The sequence below is a fragment of the Mobula birostris genome, chromosome 17 (assembly GCF_030028105.1).
Source record: "Mobula birostris isolate sMobBir1 chromosome 17, sMobBir1.hap1, whole genome shotgun sequence".
In the NCBI taxonomy this organism is placed as follows: domain Eukaryota; kingdom Metazoa; phylum Chordata; class Chondrichthyes; order Myliobatiformes; family Myliobatidae; genus Mobula; species Mobula birostris.
This window is the reverse complement of record NC_092386.1, coordinates 69,781,988-69,804,489: the sequence shown is the minus strand read 5'-3', so window position 1 is coordinate 69,804,489 and position 22,502 is coordinate 69,781,988. Positions and strand designations below refer to the sequence as shown.

Genomic DNA, 22,502 nt, shown 5'->3' with positions numbered 1-22,502 from the left:
CACCTAACCTGTGTACCCACCAAAACCCAGCTAACACCAAACCTCAGACCCACCAAATCCCAATCTCCACCTAACCCTAGCCCACATCTAACCCCAGTCCCCACCTAACCTCAGTCCCTATCTAACCCCAGTCCCTACCAAACTTCTAGTCCCTAATAAATCCAGATCCACCTAACACCAGACTCACCCAACTCCAGAGCCCAACAAGCTCCAGACCCCACCAAACCTAGACCCACTATACCCAAGTCCCTACCCAATCCTAGTCCCCTTCTAACCCAATTTTCCATCTAACCCCTGGTCCCCACCAAATCCTTAGTCACACTTAACCCCAATCCCCACAAAATCCCAGTCCCCACCAATTCCCAATCCCTGCCTACCCCTATTCCCCACCGAACTCCAGATCCCATCAAACACCACACACACCAAACCCTGAACCCCAGCTATCCCCAGACCCCACCTAACCCCATTCTGTACCAAATCCTCTGTCCACCTGACCCCAGACCGTATCTAACCCAAGTTCACATCTAACACCAGTCCCTACCTGACCCCAGTGCCAACCAAGCCCCTGTTCCTATCAAGCCCCTTCCCCATCACACCCCGGATCAGTTTAGCCCCCCAAAACCACCTATCCCCAGTTCCCACCTAACTTCAGCCCCCACCAAACCCCAGTCACCACCAAAACCCAATCCCCAACATACACCTGTCCACATCCAACCCCAGACCAGCTTAAACCAGATCCCACCAAACCCCAGTCGCCACCAAAACCCAATCCCCAACATGCACCTGTCCACATCCAACCCCAGACCCCACCAATCCCCAGTTCCCACCTAACAACAAAAATTACCAAACCCCAGAACCTACCTCACCCAAGTACTCACCTAACCCCAGTCCCCTCCAAATTTCTGATCCACCTTACCCCAGGCCCACCTAACTACAGTCCCCAACTAAACCTAGTCCACACCAAACCCCAGAACCCACCAAATCCAATCCCAGCTGAATCTGACACCCTACCTAACCCCATTCCCCACCAAACCCCAGTCCCTACAATGCCCCGTCCACACCCAACCCCATACCCCACCAAAGCTCAGACCAACTTAAACCAGACCCCACCAGCCTCAGTTCCTACCTAATTGCAGAAATGACCAAACACCAGAACCTACCTAACCCCAGACTGACCTTACCCAAGACTCACCCAACTCCAATCCTCACCTATCCCCATTCCCCACCAAACCCATGTCCCAAAAAATCCCAATTCCCCCTTATCTCCAGACCCCACCTAATCCCAGTCCTCTCTAGAACCCATTCCCCACCTAAACTCAGTCCCCACCTAACCTCAATCCTCATCTAACCCCAGTCACTACCAAACCCCAGACCCACCTAAACCCAATACTCACATACCCACAGGCACCCCTTAATCCAAGTACTCACCAAACCTTTGTCCCACCTAACCCCTGGTCCCCACCAAACCCCAGTCACACCAAATCCAGACCCACACAAACCCAGTGCCACCTAACCCCAGATCCACACAAACCCACTGCCACCAAGTCCCAGACCCACACAAACCCAGTGCCACCAAATCCCAGACCCACACAAACCCAGTGCCACCAAACCCCAGACCACACCAAAACCCTATCCCAATCTAAGCCCAATCTCCACCTAAACTCAGACCTCAGATTGGGACAGGGGTTAAGTGAGTACTTGGATTGGGTAGTGCCTGCTGTTGAATGAGTACTGGTTTAGGTGGGCTAGGGTTAATTTGGTCTGGAGTTTTGTGGGAAATGTGGTGGCTGGGAACAGGGGCTGGGTGGAGTATGGTGTTAGTGGGTACTGGGGTTAGGTGTCGGCTGGGGTTAGGTGTTGGCTGGGGTTAGGTAGGTACTGTAGTTAGGTTGGGACTGAGGTTAGATGGGGACTGTTGTTAAGTGGGGACTGTGCTTAACTGGGGAAAGGGATTTGGTGGGAACATGTGTTAGATGGGGTCTGGCGTTGGGTGGGGAATGTGGTTTGGTGGAGTGGTTAGGTGGGGACTGAGGCTAGTTTGAGGCAGTGATTAGGTGGGGACAGCAGTTTGGTGGGGCCTGGGATTAGGTGGTGTATATGCTTGGTGGAGACAGGCACTCGGTGTGGCTGGTGTTGTATGGGGTCTGAAGTTAGATGGGGACTGAGGTCATATGGGATCTGGAATTAGTTTTGGATTGGTGTTACATGGGGACTGGGGTAAGGTGGGGATTGGGGTTTGATGAGGACTGGGGTTACATGCGTACTGGGGTTAGATGGGGACTGGAGCTCGGTGGGGTCTTCAGTTTGGTGGGATCTGGAGTTTGGTAGGGATTGGGGTTTGGTGGTGTCTGGGGTTTTATGGGGACTGGGCTTGATGGGGACAGGGGTTAAGTGGGGATGTGATAGGTGGGAGTTGAGGTTAGCTGGAGACTGAGCTCAGATGGGGAAATGTACCATATAGCCTACAGTATAATATGGAACTACTTTATGTTTTAGTAACACGTCATTGAATGCGCTATTAGGGCCATATTGATCTGTACATGTGTGCCGAGTTCGGTTTCTGCCAGGAAAGAACCATGAACCTTAGCTCCCGTCTCCAGCGTTTTTATCAATAGCATCGTTGTGTAACCAGGCCACATACACGACAGATTGGTGACGAGGTTAATGAACCTACATCGTATCGGAATGCCGGGTTTTAGTTGATAACAACACTCGGAGGAAGAGAGCAAGGAACGAGCCAAGGAGCGGGAGGAGGAGGCAGAGCGAGGCCATGAGTCCGAAAGGAAGCGGGAGCACAGCCGTGGTCGGGAACATTGGGAGACCAAGAGACACAGTCAGAACCGCAGCACGTCCAGGCAAGACCACAGCCGGTGCTGACCCCCAGGGGCTGAGAGTCTGCCTGCCCCAGAAGGGAGATAAAAAGGAGCGAAACACGCATCTAGGCAGAGTGCACTCGTGGCCCTAGCAAAAAGGACACGTGAGTTAAAAAGAAAACAAGGCGAAAACGGAACTAAATTAACATAACAAAGATGGTGATGATTGGAAACATTACAGCATTTTAGAGTGGCATTGAAGACTGGGCAACTTACATTGAAAGAGTGGAGTTATATTGTGAGGCTAACGGTGTTAAGGATGAAAAGAAAGCCAGCGTCTTACTCAGTATTATGGGGCAAAAACATATGGCCTGCTACGGAGCTTGTTAACCCCTAAAAAACCATCTGACAAAATGTTCAAGCAAGTAGTAGACACTCTCCAACAGCATTTAGACCCCAAACCACTGGTCATTGCTGAAAGATATAAATTTCATAATTGGAATCAGAGCAAAAATGAAAGCATTTCTGAATATTGTGCTGAATTGCGCAAATTATCAGAACATTGTCAATTTGGAGCTGGTCTATCGGATGCATTGAGGGACAGGTTAGTGTGTGACATGCACTGTGAAACCACACAGAAGTAGTTTCTGTATGAAAGAGACCTTACATTCGAGAAAGCGCTAAACATTGCAATATCAACGGAAACAGCGGCACGGGGTGCTTCTGGATACAACAAAAATCTCTGGAATATGCTACAAATAAAATGTCACTGAACAGAAATGAAGGAAAGTAATGTTACCATTGTGGGAACAGGTCACATGACCCTGATGACTGTTAGTTTAAAGACAAAGAATACAGAAACTGTGGCAAACAGGGCCACACTGGCAGAGTAGGCAAAGCTAGTCAACAGCAAAAAAAGGACAAAATACAGAGAAACAAGAAACCCCAGAAAGGAAAACACAACAAGGTACACAAAATGGAAGAAAGCAGTTCTGATGAAAACGACTCAGACAAAAGTGAATTGTCTTGTCTACAACTTCACAGCGTGAAAGAGACAGACGATCAAAGAGTAATAAGGATCACTTCACAAGTGGCAGGCGTGAGACTGAAAATGGAGTTGGGCACAGGCTCAGCACTAACAGTGATCTCTGCACACGACTACAAATTTCTTTTCTCACATATCTCTGAAATGAAATAAACTACTGCTGAAGACTTACACAGGACAGAAAGTGTGTCCCAAAGGTAAAATTAAAGTGACAGTGACCTACAGAGACAAAACACAGTAGCTGAACCTCTAGGTACTGAAAAATGGAGGACCACCGTTGCAGGGACATGAGTGGCTCAGGAAAATCCAGCTGGATTGGTACACCATCAAGGCACCAGATGTGTCAACAAAGGAGGGCAGCTCAGCGGGGAAGATGTCCATAGCTCTCTTCTCACCCATTGTTGACTATTACAATGACGAGGAGGAGCTAGACAGTGTCGACGATGGAGGCAAATGCAGTATCCATGGCCGCGACTCGGATGAAGATACAGAGGATGCAAGGGAGACAGATATTGCCAATAAGCAGGATGATGAAGACTACTTGGAAGTAAAAGAGAAGATGTACCAGGAGAAATTGAAATCTCTCAAAGGACAGCTACAGCAATTACAGGAAGGCACTTTGCAGGAGTATCAGAAAAGGTTGAAGAATCTAGATCAACAATACAAAAAAAGAATATGACATGCAGTGCTTTTTCTGCAACTGGAGGCAGAACAAGTGGAAAGCAATTATATTAAAGAGAAGAAAGCAGCAGTGAAGGAATTTGAAGATAAAAAGATTGAGTTAGAAGAAAAGAAAAAAGATGATTGAGAATGAGAGGCTAACAATGGAACTCACAGGAGATTCTATGGAGGTAAAGCCAATAATGACTAGGAAACTAAGGAGGAGACCTTATGACCCTGTTCCAATTACAGACAAAAGAGGAAAACCTGCACCTGCACAGTTAAATTACTTGTTAACAGATGAACAGATAATGGAAGATCTGCGAACTCTCAATAAGCTTAAATCTCCATCTTCTCCTGAGCATCTTCCCAGAACTCCTGCTGAATCACCAGCACGAAGATATGAAGCACAAATAGAAGATGGAAAGTTATATTACAATAAGAGATGGTATCATAAAGGTCAGGTTATCTGTTTGGAATCTAAGGAGAATACGAAGATTGACTGTATAATTAGCTCAGTTGGAACAAATGAGATATGGGTAAGGAAGACAAGTGGTAGCACAAAGATGCATATATATCTAGGACAGCTGCACAGAGGAGTTTTCATTATATGGAGGCAATCTGCTGCCTAGAGCTCTTAGCAAGTTGGAGGCGCACATCTTCTTAACTCCCTATGCTCAGAGGTCAACTTTTCATGACTTTTATATGGAAATCTGTATTAAAACAACAAGTTTATTGACAGATGTTACCCGGACAGGCAGAGAAGACCCCTCCAGAGACTTGAGTTATAAATGGCTCTTAGACTAAAAGTAAAAAAATGGCTTGTTATAATTTGATATTATTAAGTTACTAAGTAAACAAATGGTAGGCGTTTGTATAATAAGGGTAAACATATTTGTTTAGCACAGTGCCCCAGTAAAAAAAACAGTTGATATACTATTAAAATAAAAGGAGGAGTGTACCGTATAGCCTACAGTATAATAAGGGACTACTTTATTTTTTTAGTAACACATCATTGAATGCGCTATTAGGCACATATTGAGCATGCGCTATTAGGCACGTATTGATCTGTACTTGTGTGTCCAGTTCAGTTTCTGCCAGTAAAGAACCATGAACCTTAGCTCCTGTCTCCAGCATTTTTATTAATAGAATTGTTGTGTAACCAGTCCGCATACACAACAGTGGGTCTGGGTTTTGACGGGGACTTAGGTTTGGTAGTACACGTGTTAGGTGGAGAATGGGCTGAGGTGGGCACTCAGGTTCAGTGGGACTGCTGTTCGGTAGGTCTGGGGTAGAGTAGATCTGAGGATTGGTAGGGACTGGGGTTAGTCTGTGGTTCAGTACGGACTGTGGTTAGGTGGGGACTGGGATTAGTTGGGTCTGGGATTAGATGGGTCTGGGGTTTGATGAGGACTACGCTTTGGTGGCGTCTGGGGTTTGGTGAGGACTGGGTTTAGTTGGGGACTGGAGTTAGGTGGGCCTGGGATAAGGTGGGGATTGGGTTTAGGTTAGGACTGAGGTTAGGTGGTATCGAGAGTTAAGTGGGGACTGGGCTTAGGTGGGGAATGGGTTTAGGAGAGGTCTGGGGTTAGGTGAGTTCTGGGGATAGGTGGTGATTTGTTTTGATGGGATGTGGGTTAAGTGGGGAATGGGATTATGTGGGGAGAGGGGTTTGGTGGAGTCTGAGGTTTGGTCATTCCTGCCGTTAGGTGGGAACTGGGGATTGGTGGGGTCGGGTTTAAGTTGGTCAGGATTTGGTGGTTCATGGGGTTGGGTGCGGACAGGTGCATGGTGGAGACTGGGGTTAGGTGGGAACCAGGGATAGGTGGTGTCTGGGGTCAAGCTGGCTGTGATTTGGTGGGGAATGGGGTTTGGTGGGGACAGGGGCTGAGTGGGGACTGATCTTAAGTGGAGACTGTGCTTATGGAAGAGAGCGATTCATTTGGGTTAGGTGAGAACGGGTTAGATGCAGTTTGGGATCAGTTGGGGAGAGGGGTTTGGTGGGGACTGAGGTTACATGTGATCTGTAATTAGTTGGGGACTGGTGTTTCATGTAGACTGGGGGAAGTTGGGGAGTGGGGTTTGGTAGGGACAGTGGTTAAATGGGGGCTAGGGTTAGGTGCGTACAGGGGTTTGGTAGGTTCAGGGGTTTTGTAGAGTAGGGGTTTGATGTATCCAGGGGTTTTGTGTGGATTGGGAATAGTCTGGGGTTAGGTGGAGACTTGTGTTTAGATGGAGACTGGGGTTAAGTAGATCTGGGGTTTGGTGGGGACTGGGTTTTGATAGGTCTGGGGTTTGGTAGGGACTGGGTTTTGGTGTGGACTGGGTTTTGATAGGTCTGGGGTTTGGTGTGGACTGGGTTTTGATAGGTTTGGGGTTTGGTGGGGAATGAAGCTTGGTCCATCTGAAGTTTGGTGGGGAGTGGGGTTTGGTCCATCTGGAGTTTGAGACTGGGTTAGGTGGAGTCAGGGTTATGGAGGGGATTGGTGTTAGGTAGCGACTTTTGTTCAGTAGGTCTGGGTTTTGGTGGGGTCTGGGGTTTGGTTGTTTCTGCGGTTAGGTGGGAAATGGAGATTGTTTGGGTCTGGTTTAAGTTGGTCTGGAGTTTGCTGGGTAGGGGGTTAGGTGTTGACAGGGGCATGGTGGGGACTGGGGTTAAGTGAGAACTGGTTAGATATGGGGACTGTTCTAATGTGGAGAGAATGATTCACTGGAGACTGGGGTTTGGTGAGAACTTGGTTTAGATGTGGTCTGGGGTCAGGTGGAGAGAGGGGTTTGGTGGGAATTGGGGCTTGATGGGGACTGTGGTTCTATGGGGTCTTCTGTTTGGTGGGATTTGTGGTCTGGTGGGGTCTGGGGTTTGTTGGGGACTGAGGTTAGGTGGGTCTGGGGTAAGGTAGATCTGGGATTTGGTAGGGACTAGGGATGGCTGGATCTGGGGTTGGGTGGGAACTGTGGTTCAGTACGAACTAGGGTTAGGAGGAGATAGATTAGATGGAGACAGGAGTTTAGTGGGACCTGGAGTTAGGTGTGCACTGGGATTAGTTGGGTCTGGGGTTTGGTGGGGCTGGAGTTAGGTGGGTCTATGGTTTGGGAACTGGGGTTAGGTGGGGTCAGGGTTTAGGTGGGGACTGGGGTAAGTGGGGCTGGACTTAAGTGAGGAATGAGCTTAGGACAGGACTGTGGTTAGGTGGGGTCTGGGGATAGGTGGGGAGAGGGGTTTGGTTGGGGACTGGGGTTAGTTGGGCACTGGAGTTAGGTTGGTCTGTGATTTGGTGGAGACTGGTGTTTGGTGGGCACGGGTTGGGTGGGTCTGGGAATTGTTTTGGTTTGGGATTAGGTGGGTCTGGGGTTTGGTGGGAACTGGGTTAGGTAGAGTCAGGTGTTAGGTAGCGAGTGTTGTCTGGTGGACTGGGTTAGGTAGAGTCAGGGTTATGGGTAAAGTCAGGTGTTAGGTAGCGATTGCTGTCTGGTGGACTGGGTTAGGTAGAGTCAGGTGTTAGGGAGCAAGTGCTGTCTGGTTGGTCTGGGGTTTGGTGGTGTGTGGGGTTGGGTGTTGACAGGGGCATGGTGGGGACTGGGGTTTGGTGGAGACTGAGGTTAGGTGGCATCTGGGGTTAAGGTGGTCTGGGATTTAGTGGAGAATGGGGTTTGGTGGGGACAGGGGCTCGGTTGGCGCTGGGGTTTGGTGGGGGCTGGTCATAGATGGGGACTGTGCTTACGTGGAGAGAGCGACTCACTGGAGACTAGGGTTAGGTGAGAACTTGGGTCAGATACGGTCTGGGGTCAGGTAGAGAGAGGGGTTTGGTGAGGATTGGAGCTTGGATGGAACTGTGGTTCTATGGGGTCTGCTGGGTGGGATCTGTGGACTGGTGGGGTCTGGGGTTTGTTGGGCCTGAGGTTAGGTAGGGTCATGTTAGGTAGCTCTGGGGTCTGGGGTTAGGATGGGGTCTGCTTTAGGTGTGTACAGAGGTTAGATGGGGACTGGGGCTAGGTGGGAACTGGGGTTAGGATGGGGTCTGCTTTTAGGTGTGTACAGAGGTTAGATGAGGACTGGGGCTAGGTGGGAACTGGGGTTAGGATGGGGTCTGCTTTAAGTGTGTACAGGGGTTAGTTAGGGACTAGGGCTAGGTGGGAACTGGGGTTTAGTCAGTACAGAGATTTGGTGGAGACTGGGGTTAGGTGGGGACTGGGTTTTGGTGAGGACGGGTTAGATGGGACTGGGGTTATGTGGGGATCGGGGTTCAGTGAAATCTGGGGTTAGGTAGAGCAAGGGTTTGTTGGGGACTGGGGCTAGGTATGATTTAAAGCCATCATTCTCAGCACTTCAAGTAATTCACGTCATTTATCTATCATGAGACGCTGGGAGCTGATCAGCAATTAAACTTATGCAGCAAGACCTGCAGTCCCTTTATAAAATACACACAATGGATCACAATGACTTCACTAGGTCCAGGTTCATTTCCACCAAGTAGTCTGAGTTGCAGTGAGTCCCCATGAGGTCCATTTCAGTGTCAAAACAGACGGGGGCCAGAACAGCCGTTATAGAGAGAACTCTTTTCAGTTCACTTTGTCTTCTTACCTAGCCTTTTGGTCTCACAGTCTTGGCATTGTTTAGTGCCATCTTATTAAGGTAGTCGATTCTGTCAGTTACCTGACCCCGTTCACCCCACACCCTGGACCCCACCAAAGTGTGAATTTATGCCGGGAATTACTTGGCAAACCGGGCCCTTGGTTTCTTTGTAATGACATGGAAAGTTAATTACAAACCCAATTAAAGTGGAAGGCTTGTCTGAATGTTAGCGGGAAAGTGGGAGGGAATGCAGTGGAAAGAAATGATCCTGTCAAGGCCACAGGCAGTGAGATACTCCTGATCAGAGAAAAGACCCTGAATTTTCTATGTAAACTTACCATTTGTAGGCACCTTATCAGTGGTCTGATTTGAGTTTGCAAAACTTTGCACTCCACTAAGGAAATGAGAATTTTAAAAAGATTGGAATTAGAATAAAATCAGAATTAAATTTCAAATCCTCCCATATCCTGCTCCTGATGGACAGGTAAGCAGAATAGTTTGATAAAATCAGTGCAGCAGTGTCAGACTACTGGCAAAGACAGGGTTACCACATAGAGATAGGCATGAAAATAATTACCTGAATGTGAGAAGTCGAGAAACATAGTCAATGCAAGTAAACTCAGGTAAACAAATCTGATGCAAACATAACTCTCAGAAAAGCACAGTGTTAACTCATTCACAAAATATACTGAGGCATATATTCTGCCTTCTCTAGCCCCTCTAAACTCGTATCTGCATAGCTCGACTCAATTTTATTCCCCCCCTCCCCCCGCCATGGGTTCAGTCCCTTCCCACCTACATCTGCAACACTTCACATGCTCTCAATCTCCTCAGCAACTGATTGCCAATTCCCTGGCTCTGATTGCCACACTTTCATCATGGATGCCCAATCCCTATACTCTTCTAACCACACCAGGAAGACCTGAAAACTCTCTGCATCTTTCTTGACAGTAGATCTGACCAGTTCCCCTCCACTACCACCCTCCTGTCTCTGATGGAACTGGTCCTCACACACAATGTCTCTTTTGGCTCCTCCTACATACCAAAGGTGTGGCCATGGGCACCTGCGAGGGCCCCAGCTATGCCTGTCTTTTCATTGGCTATGTGACACTGGCCATGTTCCTAGGCTTCACTGGTTATGTTTCCCAACTCTTTCTGCGCTACATTGATGACTGCTTTGACCCCAGTTCATGCACCCATGCTTTCATCAACTTTGCCTCCAACTTCCACTCTGCCCTAAAATTCACTTGGTTCATTTCTAACACCTCTCCCCCCTCCCCTTAGGGGGTCAGGGGGTATAAACTTATCTGTTTACAATGTATGTAAAACAAAGTATAAAGATTGTAAGGGTTAACTTGACCCATGGAGCGACTGGGGTTGTATACACTGGAATTTAGAAGGATGAGAGGAGATATGATTGAAACATATAAGATTATTAAGGGATTGGACAAGCTAGAGGCAGGAAACATAAGACCATAAGACAAAGGAGCAGAAGTCGGCCATTCGGTCCATCGAGTCTGCTCTGCCATTTTATCATGAGCTGATCCATTCTCCCATTTAGTCCCACTCCCCCGCCTTCTCACCATAACCTTTGATGCCCTGGCTACTCAGATACCTATCAATCTCTGCCTTAAATACACCCAATGACTTGGTCTCCACTGCTGCCTGTGGCAACAAATTCCATAGATTCACCACCCTCTGAATAAAAAAATTTCTTCACATTTCTGTTCTGAATGGGCGCCCTTCAATCCTTAAGTCATGCCCTCTTGTACTAGACTCCCCCATCATGGGAAACAACTTTGCCACATCCACTCTGTCCATGCCTTTCAACATTCAAAATGTTTCTATGAGGTCTCCCCTCATTCTTCTAAACTCCAAGGAATACAGTCCAAGAGCGGACAAACGTTGATCATACGTTAACCCTCTCATTCCCAGAATCATTCTAGTGAATCTTCTCTGTACCCTCTCCAATGTCAGCACATCCTTTCTTAAATAAGGAGACCAAAACTGCCCACAGTACTCCAAGCGAGGTCTTACCAGCGCCTTATAGAGCCTCAACATCACATCCCTGCTCCTATACTCTATTCTTCTAGAAATGAATGCCAACATTGCATTCGCCTTCTTCACTACTGACTCAACCTGGAGGTTAACTTTAAGGGTATCCTGTACGAGGATTCCCAAGTCCCGTTGCATCTCCGAACTTTGAATTCTTTCCCCATTTAAATAATAGTCTGCCCATTTATTTTTTCTGCCAAAGTGCATAACCATACACTTTCCAACATTGTACTTCATTTGCCACTTCTCTGCCCATTCTTCCAATTTATCCAAGTCTCTCTGCATACTCTCCGTTTCCTCAGCACTATCGGCCCCTCCACCTATCTTTGTATCGTCAGCAAACTTAGCCACAAAGCCATCTATTCCATAATCCAAATCGTTGATGTACAATGTAAAAAGAAGCGGCCCCAACACTGATCCCTGCGGAACACCACTGGTAACCGGCAGCCAACCAGAATAGGATCCCTTTATTCCCACTCTCTGTTTCCTGCCAATCAGCCAACGCTCTATCCACGTATGTAACTTTCCCGTAATTCCATGGGCACTTATCTTGTTAAGTAGCCTCATGTGTGGCACCTTGTCAAAGGCCTTCTGAAAATCCAAATATACAACATCCATTGCATCTCCCTTGTCTAGCCTACTGGTAATTTCCTCAAAAAATTGTAATAGGTTTGTCAGGCAGGATTTTCCTTTAAGGAATCCATGCTGAGTTCTGCCTATCTTGTCATATGCCTCCAGGTACTCTGTAACCTCATCCTTGACAATCGACTCCAACAACTTATCAGCCACCGATGTCAAGCTTACAGGTCTATAATTTCCTTTTTGCTTCCTTGACCCCTTCTTAAATAGTGGAGTGACATTTGCAATCTTCCAGTCCTCCGGAACCATGCCAGAATCTATCGACTTTTGAAAGATCATCGCTAATGCCTCTGCAATCTCCACAGCTACTTCCTTTGGAACATGCGGGTGCATTCCATCTGGTCCGGGAGATTTATTTACCTTTAGACTATTCAGCTTCCTGAGTACTTTCTCTGTCGTAATTGTGACTGCGCACACTTCTCTTCCCTGCCACCCTTAAGTGTCCGGTATACTGCTGATGTCTTCCTCAGTGAAGACTGATGCAAAATACTCGTTCAGTTCCTCTGCCATCTCCTTATCTCCCATTACAATTTCTCCAGCATCATTTTCTATCAGTCCTATATCTACTCTCACTTGTCTTTTACTCTTTATATACTTGAAAAAGCTTTTAGTATCCTCTTTGATATTATTTGCTAGCTTCCTTTCACAGTTAATCTTTTCTCTCTTAATGACCTTCTTGGTTTCCTTTTGTAAGCTTTTAAAAACTTCCCAATCCCTCTCTTCCCACTAATTTTTGCTTCCTTGTATGCCCTCTCCTTTGCTTTAACTTTGGCTTTGACTTCTCTTGTCAACCACGGTTGCATCCTTTTTCCACTCGAAAATTTCTTCTTTTTTGGAATATACCTGTCTTGCACCTTCCTCACTTCTTGCATAAACTCCAGCCACTGCTGCTGTGCTGTCTTTCCCGCCAGTGTCCCTTTCCAGTCAACTTTGGCCAGTTCCTCTCTCATGCCACTGTAATACTGACACATCAGATTTCGGCTTCTCTTTTTCAAATTTCACAGTGAACTCAATCATGTTATGATCACTGCCTCCTAAGGGTTCCTTCACCTCAATCTCTCTAATCACCTCCGGTTCATTACACAATACCCAATCCAGTACAGCCGATCCCCTAGTGGGCTCAACAACAAGTTGTTCTAAAAAGCCATCTCGCAGACATTCTACAAATTCTCTCTCTTGAGATCCAGTGCCGACTTGACTTTCCCAATCCACTCGCATGTTAAAATCCCCCACAACTATCAGAACACTGCCCTTCTGACAAGCCTTTTCTATTTCCTGTTGTAATTTGTAGTCCACATCCCTGTAGCTGTTTGGAGGCCTATAAATAACTGCCTTCAGGGTCCTTTTACCCCTGCTATTTCTTAGCTCAACCCATAAAGATTCTGCAACTTCCGATCCTATATCACCTCTTTCTAATGATTTAATATCATTTCTTACCAATAAAGCCATGCCTCCCCCTCTGCTTATCTTCCTATCCTTCTGATACACCGTGTATCCTTGGACGTTCAGCTCCCAGAGACATGCATCCTTTAGCCAGGTCTCAGTGATGGCCACAATATCATACCTGCCAATCTGTAGCTGTATGACAAGATCATCCACCTTATTCCTTATGCTGCGTGCATTTAAGTATAACACCTTAAGACTAGTATTTGACAGTTTTTGCTTTGATTTCACTGCTACTTTATTGCACTGCAACTCATCCCAATGGCTCCAAATTTGCCCCGATGTTGGGGGAGTCCAGAACCAGAGGCCACAGCTTAAGAATAAGGGGTAGGCCATTTAGAACAGAGTTGAGGAAAAACTTTTTCACCCAGGGAGTTGTGGATCTGTGGAATGCTCTGTCTCAGAAGGCAGTGGAGGCCAATTCTCTGGATGCTTTCAAGATAAAGTTATATAGAGCTCTTAAAGATAGTGGAGTCAAGTGATATGGGGAGAGGGCAGGTACGGGTTACTGATTGTGGATGATCAGCCATTATCACAGTGAATGGCGGTGCTGGCTCGAAAGGCCGAATGGCCTACTCCTGCATCTATTGTCTATTGTCTTTCTTTTTCAATCTTTTTATTAAGTTTCAAATTAATAAACATAGCAATAATAATAATGATACAAAGAGATCGGGATTACATTAATAACGGTTAACATGTACAAGCACAGATCCCAAGCAACAAATGTAGTTTAGCCTCCCAATCTCTTAGTAACTAACCATGAAAAAGATACTTTATAAGTAGGAAAAAACCCCTAAACTAAAAAAAACAAACAAACAAAGATTGAGCTGCCATATTAGATTGGCTAAAATTATTATTTGTCGTTAACTCCGCTCCTCTATACATGAACAAAAAATTACTACAAAGGATTCAGAAAGGGTCAACTTACATCATATGAAAATATTGAGTAAATGGCCTCCAAGTTTCTTCAAATTTAACAGAAGAATCCATAGTACCGCTCCTAATTCTTTCCAAGTTTAAACATGCTATCGTTCGGGAAGCAGTCCCGACCCTCCAAGCAGACCATTGCCTTTGTCAGAGCTGGGGAGCAGCCAATACCCGCCAAAAGAACATCTGCAGGCATCCTGACCTCTGCAAGGAACTGGCAGCTGTTGGTAGACCTCGAAGGGCAGCTGAAGTTCCCCAACCATATCGCAGCCACCACCCTGTGACCAGGCATTGTCCTAGTGTCTGAGTCTCCTAAGCAAGTGGTACTGCTGGAGCTGACTGTGCCATGGGAAGATAGCTTGGAAGAGGCCTTTGGAAGGAAGCTCTCCAAGTATGCAGGACTGGTCAGCAACTGTCAGCAGGCTGGATGGAGAGCAAGTTGTCTCCCAGTGGAGGTTGGTTGTAGGGGATTCTTAGCCCGTTCCTTAGTTAGGGCCTTCAGCATTTTGGGCATTGAGGGAGAGAGGAAGAGGAGAGCCATCCGCAGTACCACCGATGCGGCAGAGAGGGCCTCAAGATGGCTGTGGCTCAAAAGAGGGAAGCCATGGAGTCATTAGTAGCTAGCCATCTGAACACAAGCTGGGGTCTGATCAGCCCTGGCTGGGTCACCTGGAGGAGGGTGTATGATGTTGAAAGACCTGAAACACCTGATGATTCCAGGAACATCACTGAAGATGGGTCCAGAAGCATCAATAGATGTATGTACACAGGGAAAACCATTGAAATGTGGTAGGGGGATTGGAATCTTTCCATTTAAATAAAATGGATCTTCTGGCTATTATTGTAACAAATGCAATTAGACAACAAACCGATGAGGATAAATGACTAGAGTCTATCACTGATAGTCCAAAGATTGCAGTAATAGGATGAGGCTGTAAATCAACATGCAGAACTACTGAAATAATATCAAAAATATATCTTTCCAATATTTTCCTAAAAGAGGGCAAGACCAGAACATATGTGTCAAGGAAGCTACCTCAGAATTACATCTATCACAAACAGGATTTATATGGCAGTAAAAACAAGCTAACTTATCCTTGGACATATGAGCCCTATGAGAACCACCTTAAATTGTATCAAAGCGTGTCTGGCACACATTGAAGAAGTATTAACTAGTTGAAGAATTTTCTCCCATTTCTCTGTAGGTAAAGGTATCTGAAGTTCTCTTTCCCACACATTCTTAATTTTATCAGAAGTACCTAAGCGTATTTTCATAATTAAATCATAAATAAATGCTATTAAACTCTTCTGATAGGGATTTAAACTTAAATTTTTTTCTGTAACTTCAATTTGATGTGATATCGGAAAGGTAAGTAAAGTAGCATTCAGAAAGTTTCTAATCTGTAAATATCTGAAAAAGTGTGATCTAGGCAAATTATATTTATTAGATAACTGTTCAAAAGACATGAAACAATCATCCATGAATAAATCACGAAAACATGAAAGAAAAGCTTGATCAATTCTGGATGGTTGAAAGAAAAAATTAGATATAATAGAACTTGACAGGATAAAATTATTCAATCCAAAAATTATACAAAATTGAAACCATATTCATATTGTATGTTTAATTATTGGATTTATCATTTGTTTATTCAATTTAGTAAGTGCAAAAGGAAGTGCAGCCCCTAAAATAGAAGCCAATGAAAACTCCTGTATAGACTCCCGCTCGAGGTTCATCCATCATGGACGTTGAGTTTCATCCAACTCTTGTGTCCAGAGCGTTAAATATTGAATATTAATTGCCCAATAATAAAATTTAAGATTTGGCAAAGTCAAACCGCCTTCCTTTTTTGATTTCTGTAAATATTTCTTACTTAACCTAGGATTTCTATTGTACCATATATATGAAGAAATTTTTGAATCAATAATATCAAAAAAAAGATTTAGGGATGAAAATTGATACTGCCTGAAATAGATACAGTAATTTAGGTAAAATAATCATCTTAATAGCATTAATTCGACTAATCAAAGATAAAGACATTTAGTAAACAGTTGATTAACATGATCAATTAAGGGTAAAACATTAACTTTAAATAGATCCTTATGCTTCTTAGTAACTTTAACAACCAAATAAATAAAATAATCAGTAACCAATCTAAATGGTGATTGTCTATAAATTGGAACTTGCTTGTTTAATGGGAAAAGCATACTCTTATTAAGATTCAATTTGTAATCAGAAAAACTACCGAACTGAGCAAGTAGTGTTAGTACTGTAGGAATGGATTTCTCTGGGTTAGAGATATATAGTAACAGGTCATCTGCATGTAGTGATACTTCATGTGTCCCATTCCCACGAGTAATGCCAAATATATTGGGTGAATCACGAACAGCGACTGCCAAGGGCTACAGGGCAATATCAAATAGTAAAGGGCTTAGAGGACAGCCCTGTCTAGTACCTCGAAAAAGCCTAAACAAAGGGGATCTCTGGTTATTGGTAAATACAGAAACCAAAGGTGTATGATATATCAATTTAATCCCAAGATATAAATTTTGGGCTAAAATTAAATTTCTCAAGTATATTAAAAAAATATTCCCATTCAAGTCTGTCAAACGCCTTCTTGTTGTCAAGTTAAATAACACACTCTGGAGTATTAGATGAAGTAGTGTATACAATCTTCATTAACCTCCTAACATTAAAATGTGAATAATCATTTTTAATAAATCCTGTCTGATCCTTGGAGACAAATTGTGGCAATACCTTCTCCAATCTAATTGCTAATATTTTGGAAAAGATTTTAGAATCCACATTCAACAAAGATATAGGTCTGTATGATGCATATTCAGTGGGACCTTTATCTTTTTTAGGAATTAAAGAAATAGATGCTTCATAAAAGGATTGTGGTAATCTACTTACAAATAAGGCATCTTTAAAAATTATACCAGGGAGAAAGTAGATCTGAAAAAGATTTTAAAAATTCAGCTGTATGCCCATCCGGACCAGGTGCTTTACCAGAGTTCATCGAAAAAATTGCTTTCTTTATTTCCTCTTCAGTAATGGGTGAGTCTAGTGCTGAACGTTCATCAGCTGGTAATTTCAGAATATTCAATTTCCTTAAAAATTCATGCATTATGGTAGAATCATCAGGAAATTCTGATTGGTATAAATTGGTATAAAATTCTTGAAAGATTTGTTAATTCCATCATGGTCAACCGTCAAAATACCATCCTACTTACGAGCTTTAACGATCTGATGTTTTGCCTAAGCAGCTTTCGATTGGTTAGCCAATAATTTACCCGATTTATCACCGTGTATATAACATTGACTCTTAGTTTTAAGTAATTGATTTTCAATCGGGGATGTTGATAACAAACTATGTTGCATCTGAAGCTCTATTGTCTATTGTCTATTGTGTTTTATTGACTGTGGGAAAGTGATGTTTAATTCCAAAGGTCAACTGCATTGTTTCCAATCATGACTTGTTTAATTTTTTTCAACATTTTTGCCCTTCTCTCTTGAGCATCTGTTTTTGTGCTTGCTTAAGACCAGATATCAGTTAAATAATTAACTTTTTTTTAACCCTAGAACCTAACGATTTTTCAAACGGGTGGCAGTAATGGCAGCTTGAAATTTTCATGAGCACTTTTTCATGATCCATTCTTTAATAAAGGTTCTTAAGTTTTGGGCCAAGATTGACAATTCAGTCTATGGCCTCGGTGAGGCCAAACTCAGTTTGGAGAAGCATCACCTCTTATTGCTATTACAGTTCAATTCATCGGGCACCATGGTAGTGTAGTGCTTTGCGCAATGCTATAACAGTTATTGGCACTGAAGTTTGGAGTCCTGCTCTGCATTCTCTGTAAGGAACCTCGGTACATCCTCCCCATGTAATGCATGGGCTTTCTCCAGCTGTTCCAGGGTCCCCTCACAGTCAAAAGACTTACTGGGTAGGCTAATTGGTTATCGTAAATTGTCCAGTGATTAGGTTAGGGTTAAAAACAGGGTTGTCGGGAGCTGCTGGGTGGTTCAGCTCGAACAGTCAGAAGGGCCTATCCTGCACTGTATCTCAAAAGGTCCCGATGGAGTACCTGGTAAGGCTCTGAAAACCTGTGCCAACCAACCAGCTGGAGTATTCAAGGACATTCTCAACCTCTCACTGCTATGGGCGGAAGTTCCCACTTGCTTCAAAAAGGCAACAATTATAGAAGTGCCTAAGAAAAATAATATGGGCTGCCTTAATGACTATCGCCCGATAGCACTCACATCGACAGTGATGAAATGCTTTGAGAGGTTGGTCATGACTAGACTGAACTCCTGCCTCAGCAAGGACCTGGACCCTTTGCAATTTGCCTATCGCTACTATAGGTCAATGGCAGGTGCAATCTCAATGGCTCTCCACACAGCTTTAGACCACCTGGACAATACAAACACCTATGTCAGGATGCTGTTCATCGACTTTAGCTCAGCATGTAATACCATCATTCCCACAATCCTAATGGGAAGACCCAGTCTGTGCGGATTGATTATAATATCTCCTCCTCGCTGACAATCAACTCTGGTGCACCACAGGGGTGTGTGCTTAGCCCACTGCTCTACTCTCTATATACACATGACTGTGTGGCTAAGCACAGCTCAAATACCATCTATAAATTTGCTGATGATACAGGTGGTGATGAGAAGGTGTATAGAAGTGAGATATGCCAACTAGTGGAATGGTGTCGCAGCAACAACCTGGCACTCAATGTCAGTAAGATGAAAGAGCTGATTGTGGACTTCAGGAAGGGTAAGACGAAGGAACACATACCAATCCTCATAGAGGGATCAGAAATGGAGAGAGTGGGAAGTTCCTGGGTGTCGAGATCTCTGAGGATCTAACCTGGTCCCAACATATCGATGTAGTTATAAAGAAGGCAAGACAGCAGCTATACTTTATTAGGAGTTTGAAGAGATTTGGCATGTCAACAAATACACTCAAAAACTTCTATAGTTGTACCGTGGAGAGCATTCTGACAGGCTGCATCACTGTCTGGTATGCAGGGGCTACTGCACAGGACCAAAAGAAGCTGCAGAAGGTTGTAAATCTCTTTAGCTCCATCTTAGGTACTAGCCTACAAAGTACCCAGGGCATCTACAGGGAGCGGTATCTCAGGAAGTCAGCATCCATTATCAAGGACCCCCAGCACCCAGGGCATGCCCTTTTCTCACTGTTACCATCAGGTAGGAGGTACAGAAGCCTGAAGGCACACACTCAGCGATTCAGTAACAGCTTCTTCCCCTCTGCCATCCGATTCCTAAATGGACATTGAATCTTTAGACACTACCTCACTTTTTTTTAAATACATATACAGTATTTCTGTTCTTGCACGTTTTAAAAAATCTATTCCATATACTTATACCGTAATTGATCTATTTGTTTTTTTTAAAAATGTAATTATTATTATTTTTTCTCTGCCAGATTATGTATTGCATTGAACTGCTGCTGCTAAGTTAACAAATTCCACGTCACATGCCAGTGATAATAAACTTGATTCTGATTCACTATAAGTTGCTCCCATTGTGTTGGTGAATGTTAGAATTTGTGAAGGGGAAGGAGTGGGAGACAGAAGCTGATAGCAATGTGGAAGAATAAAATGGATTAGGATATAATTACATAAAATGGTGAAGCAGGCATCTATGGTTGTTCCCTGGGTCCTGTGCTACCATCAGCCTCAACACTTCCTCATCCTTCTCTTATAGGGAAGCGCATCGTTGCAGGGACTGACTTCCACATTCCTGAAATAAATGTTTCAGCCTGAATAAAGTTCACTTCTGCCTTGGTATGAAAAACTAGAACAGATCTGACAGACCTGTTTCTGTATCTCTTGACGATTCTATGATACTAAGCTTCCATATACTTCAACATTGTGACCAGATGTAGGTTTTAATTTCACTACATTTTCAATCCTCCAAAATTCCAGTGATTTCTGCCATTCCCATACCTCCATCTCCCTGGACCAAAGTCTTTGGCACCGTTACAAAAAAATTCTAGGTCATTTCACCCTCCATTCTCACAAGCCTGAAACATTGCAAGGGAACCTCACACTGAGTTTGCTTGTATTGTGCCCGAAATCAGTTGGGTTGTGAGTCAACCTATTTCAAGCCTGTCTGTGAAGTTCAATGCCTGGGAATGCTGCAGGATAACACCCCCCCCCCCAAGTTATCCATTCCTGTCTTAGACTTTGTCTGTAGTGTTCAATGTATTCCATTCTCTCAACAGCACCTTGGCAGAAGCTGGAAGCTACTCCGTTGCAGATAGAGAATGAAACCCATCCCTCTAAGAGCTGAGTGACAGTGACTGAGTGTCTGAAGATAGAGCATCAAGGAGTGACACAATGACTGGAACAGTTCTGGCTTCACATTCTGATTGCAGATTCGATGGAACTGAAACCCATCAGTGCAGAGTCTGTTGAGAGCAGGTCGCATCACTTCCTTCTGTCTGTACTGATGATTTCCCAAGAGCAGCCCTGGCCTAAAGCAGTGTACGTGCCATGCTGTAATTCACAGCTGGCTTTCAATCTCAATAAAATGTTTGACTGAGAAATCGATCATTCTTTGAGCAACAAAATTTGTATTTACAATAATGCTTTTTGCATTTGCTACTAAGTATTAGTTATTAAATAAAACCCTTCAGCCCACTGATATCAAGCACCTGTTTACGTTAATCCCACTTTTTATGCTCACATAATACTATCCGCTTCCCCCAGGTTTTCCCATTTACTACACAGAACACATGGTATAAAATGGCCCATTAACCCATTAAACCAACATCTGTTTTTGGAACCAGAGCACCTGAAGAAAACCCCCACAGTCAGAAGGGAATTTGCAAACTCCATGCAGACAGCACCCAAGGTCAGGACCTCACACAGGTCTCTGTGCTGGAAGGGGTGCAACTCCACTGTGCCAAGTTTGTATACTTTAGAGCAGTGAACTTTTACATTGGCTAAAACATTTATTTTGAAAATGTATGAATCAGCCCCTGCAATGGTGCGCCTTCCTGGATGAGCAAGAGCAGAGACATCACAGGGCCCGGGGGCAACTGCCCACAAATACCCACTCAAACACCTGAGAATCTCTGCACTCCCACCCAAAGCTATTGAGTAGGTAATACCTTTGCCAACAAAACATAAGTTAATGCAAGTGTTGAGAGGCAGACATTAATTTAAACTGCACTTCCAAAGGAGAGCAGGAGAGCATTCCCACTATGACATATGGAGCATGAAACTCTCTATTACACAGGTCACTGTGTCGCTGGCTGTTTGAAATTCATGATTTTTCTATTTTAAACAGAGATTTTGCAGATGCTAGAAATCCGAAGTAACACACACACACAACGCTGGACAAAGTCAACAGGTCAGACAGCATCTAAAACAAAAAATAAAGAGTCAATTTTTGGGGCTGAGACTCTATCAGAGAAAAAGCCAGAATAAGAAGGTGGGAGGAGGGGAAGGAGGACAGGTTAGAAGGTTATAGGTGAACCAGGTGAGGGGAAAGGTAGATGAGTGGGCGATAGGAATGCAGTGAGAAGCTTGGAGGTGATAGGTGGGAAAGGGCTGAAGAAGATTGGATCTTAAAGGAGAGGAGAGTGGGCCATGGGAGAAAGGGAAGGAGGTAGTGATAGACAGGTGAGGGGAAGAGAAGGTGTAAGAGGGGAGCCAGAATGGGAAATGGAAAGAGAGAGGAGGATGAGAGAGAAATTCCTGGAAGTTAGAGAAACTGACGCTCTTGCCATTAGGTTGGAGGCTACTCAGATAGAATATGACTCTTTATTCCTTTTCATAGATGCTGCTTGACCTTTAACATTTTAAAGTTTATAATGCACCACCCTACACATAACATTCATTCAGTCAATTGACTCCTGATCAAAACAATTCAATAAATAAATGATTCTCTTCATCTCACCTCAAATTCCTTTGCCAATTATAAATCTGCGGCTCCTGGTTAATGGATTCCCTGTTCTTGTTAACATTTCCCCCTTTATACTCCATCAAGGGCCTGAATATCTAAAGTATTATTCTCAACTTGTCCGGATAAGAATGTGGTTAATCCAAGATTTTGGCAAGAAGGAAGCACCCTGCAGGTATTGTGCCAGGTATTAACTGTGGTTGATCAGGCCTTGTTACCAAATTTCCCTCTAGATGCTCATTAGACTGACAGAGCGAATGCACAGGGCCTCACGAAGCAGGCAGCAACTCTGTGCTATTCTCCGTCACAGACCACTGGGCATTGCAGGGTTCTAGACAATGATTTCCTTTGTCTTCTCCACATTCAGGCTTGTGTCATCTTGCCTTTTGAATACTTCATTCTCTTTAG

General features: G+C 44.3%; 1 protein-coding gene across 2 annotated transcripts in view; it reads left to right on the top strand.

Annotated features, from left to right (window-relative positions):
- Positions 1–20,674, top strand: part of cxxc4 (CXXC finger 4) — a 224,352-nt gene extending 203,678 nt beyond the window's left edge. For both annotated transcript variants that reach the window (XR_011889461.1, XM_072281140.1), the window contains exon 2: positions 20,410–20,674. Coding sequence is in view for 1 of the 2 variants with exons in the window: in XM_072281140.1 (XP_072137241.1) it covers positions 20,410–20,448 (39 nt within the window). In the remaining variant the exon portion in view is untranslated. The remainder of the gene's footprint in view (positions 1–20,409) is intronic.
- The last annotated feature ends 1,828 nt before the right edge of the window (positions 20,675–22,502 follow it).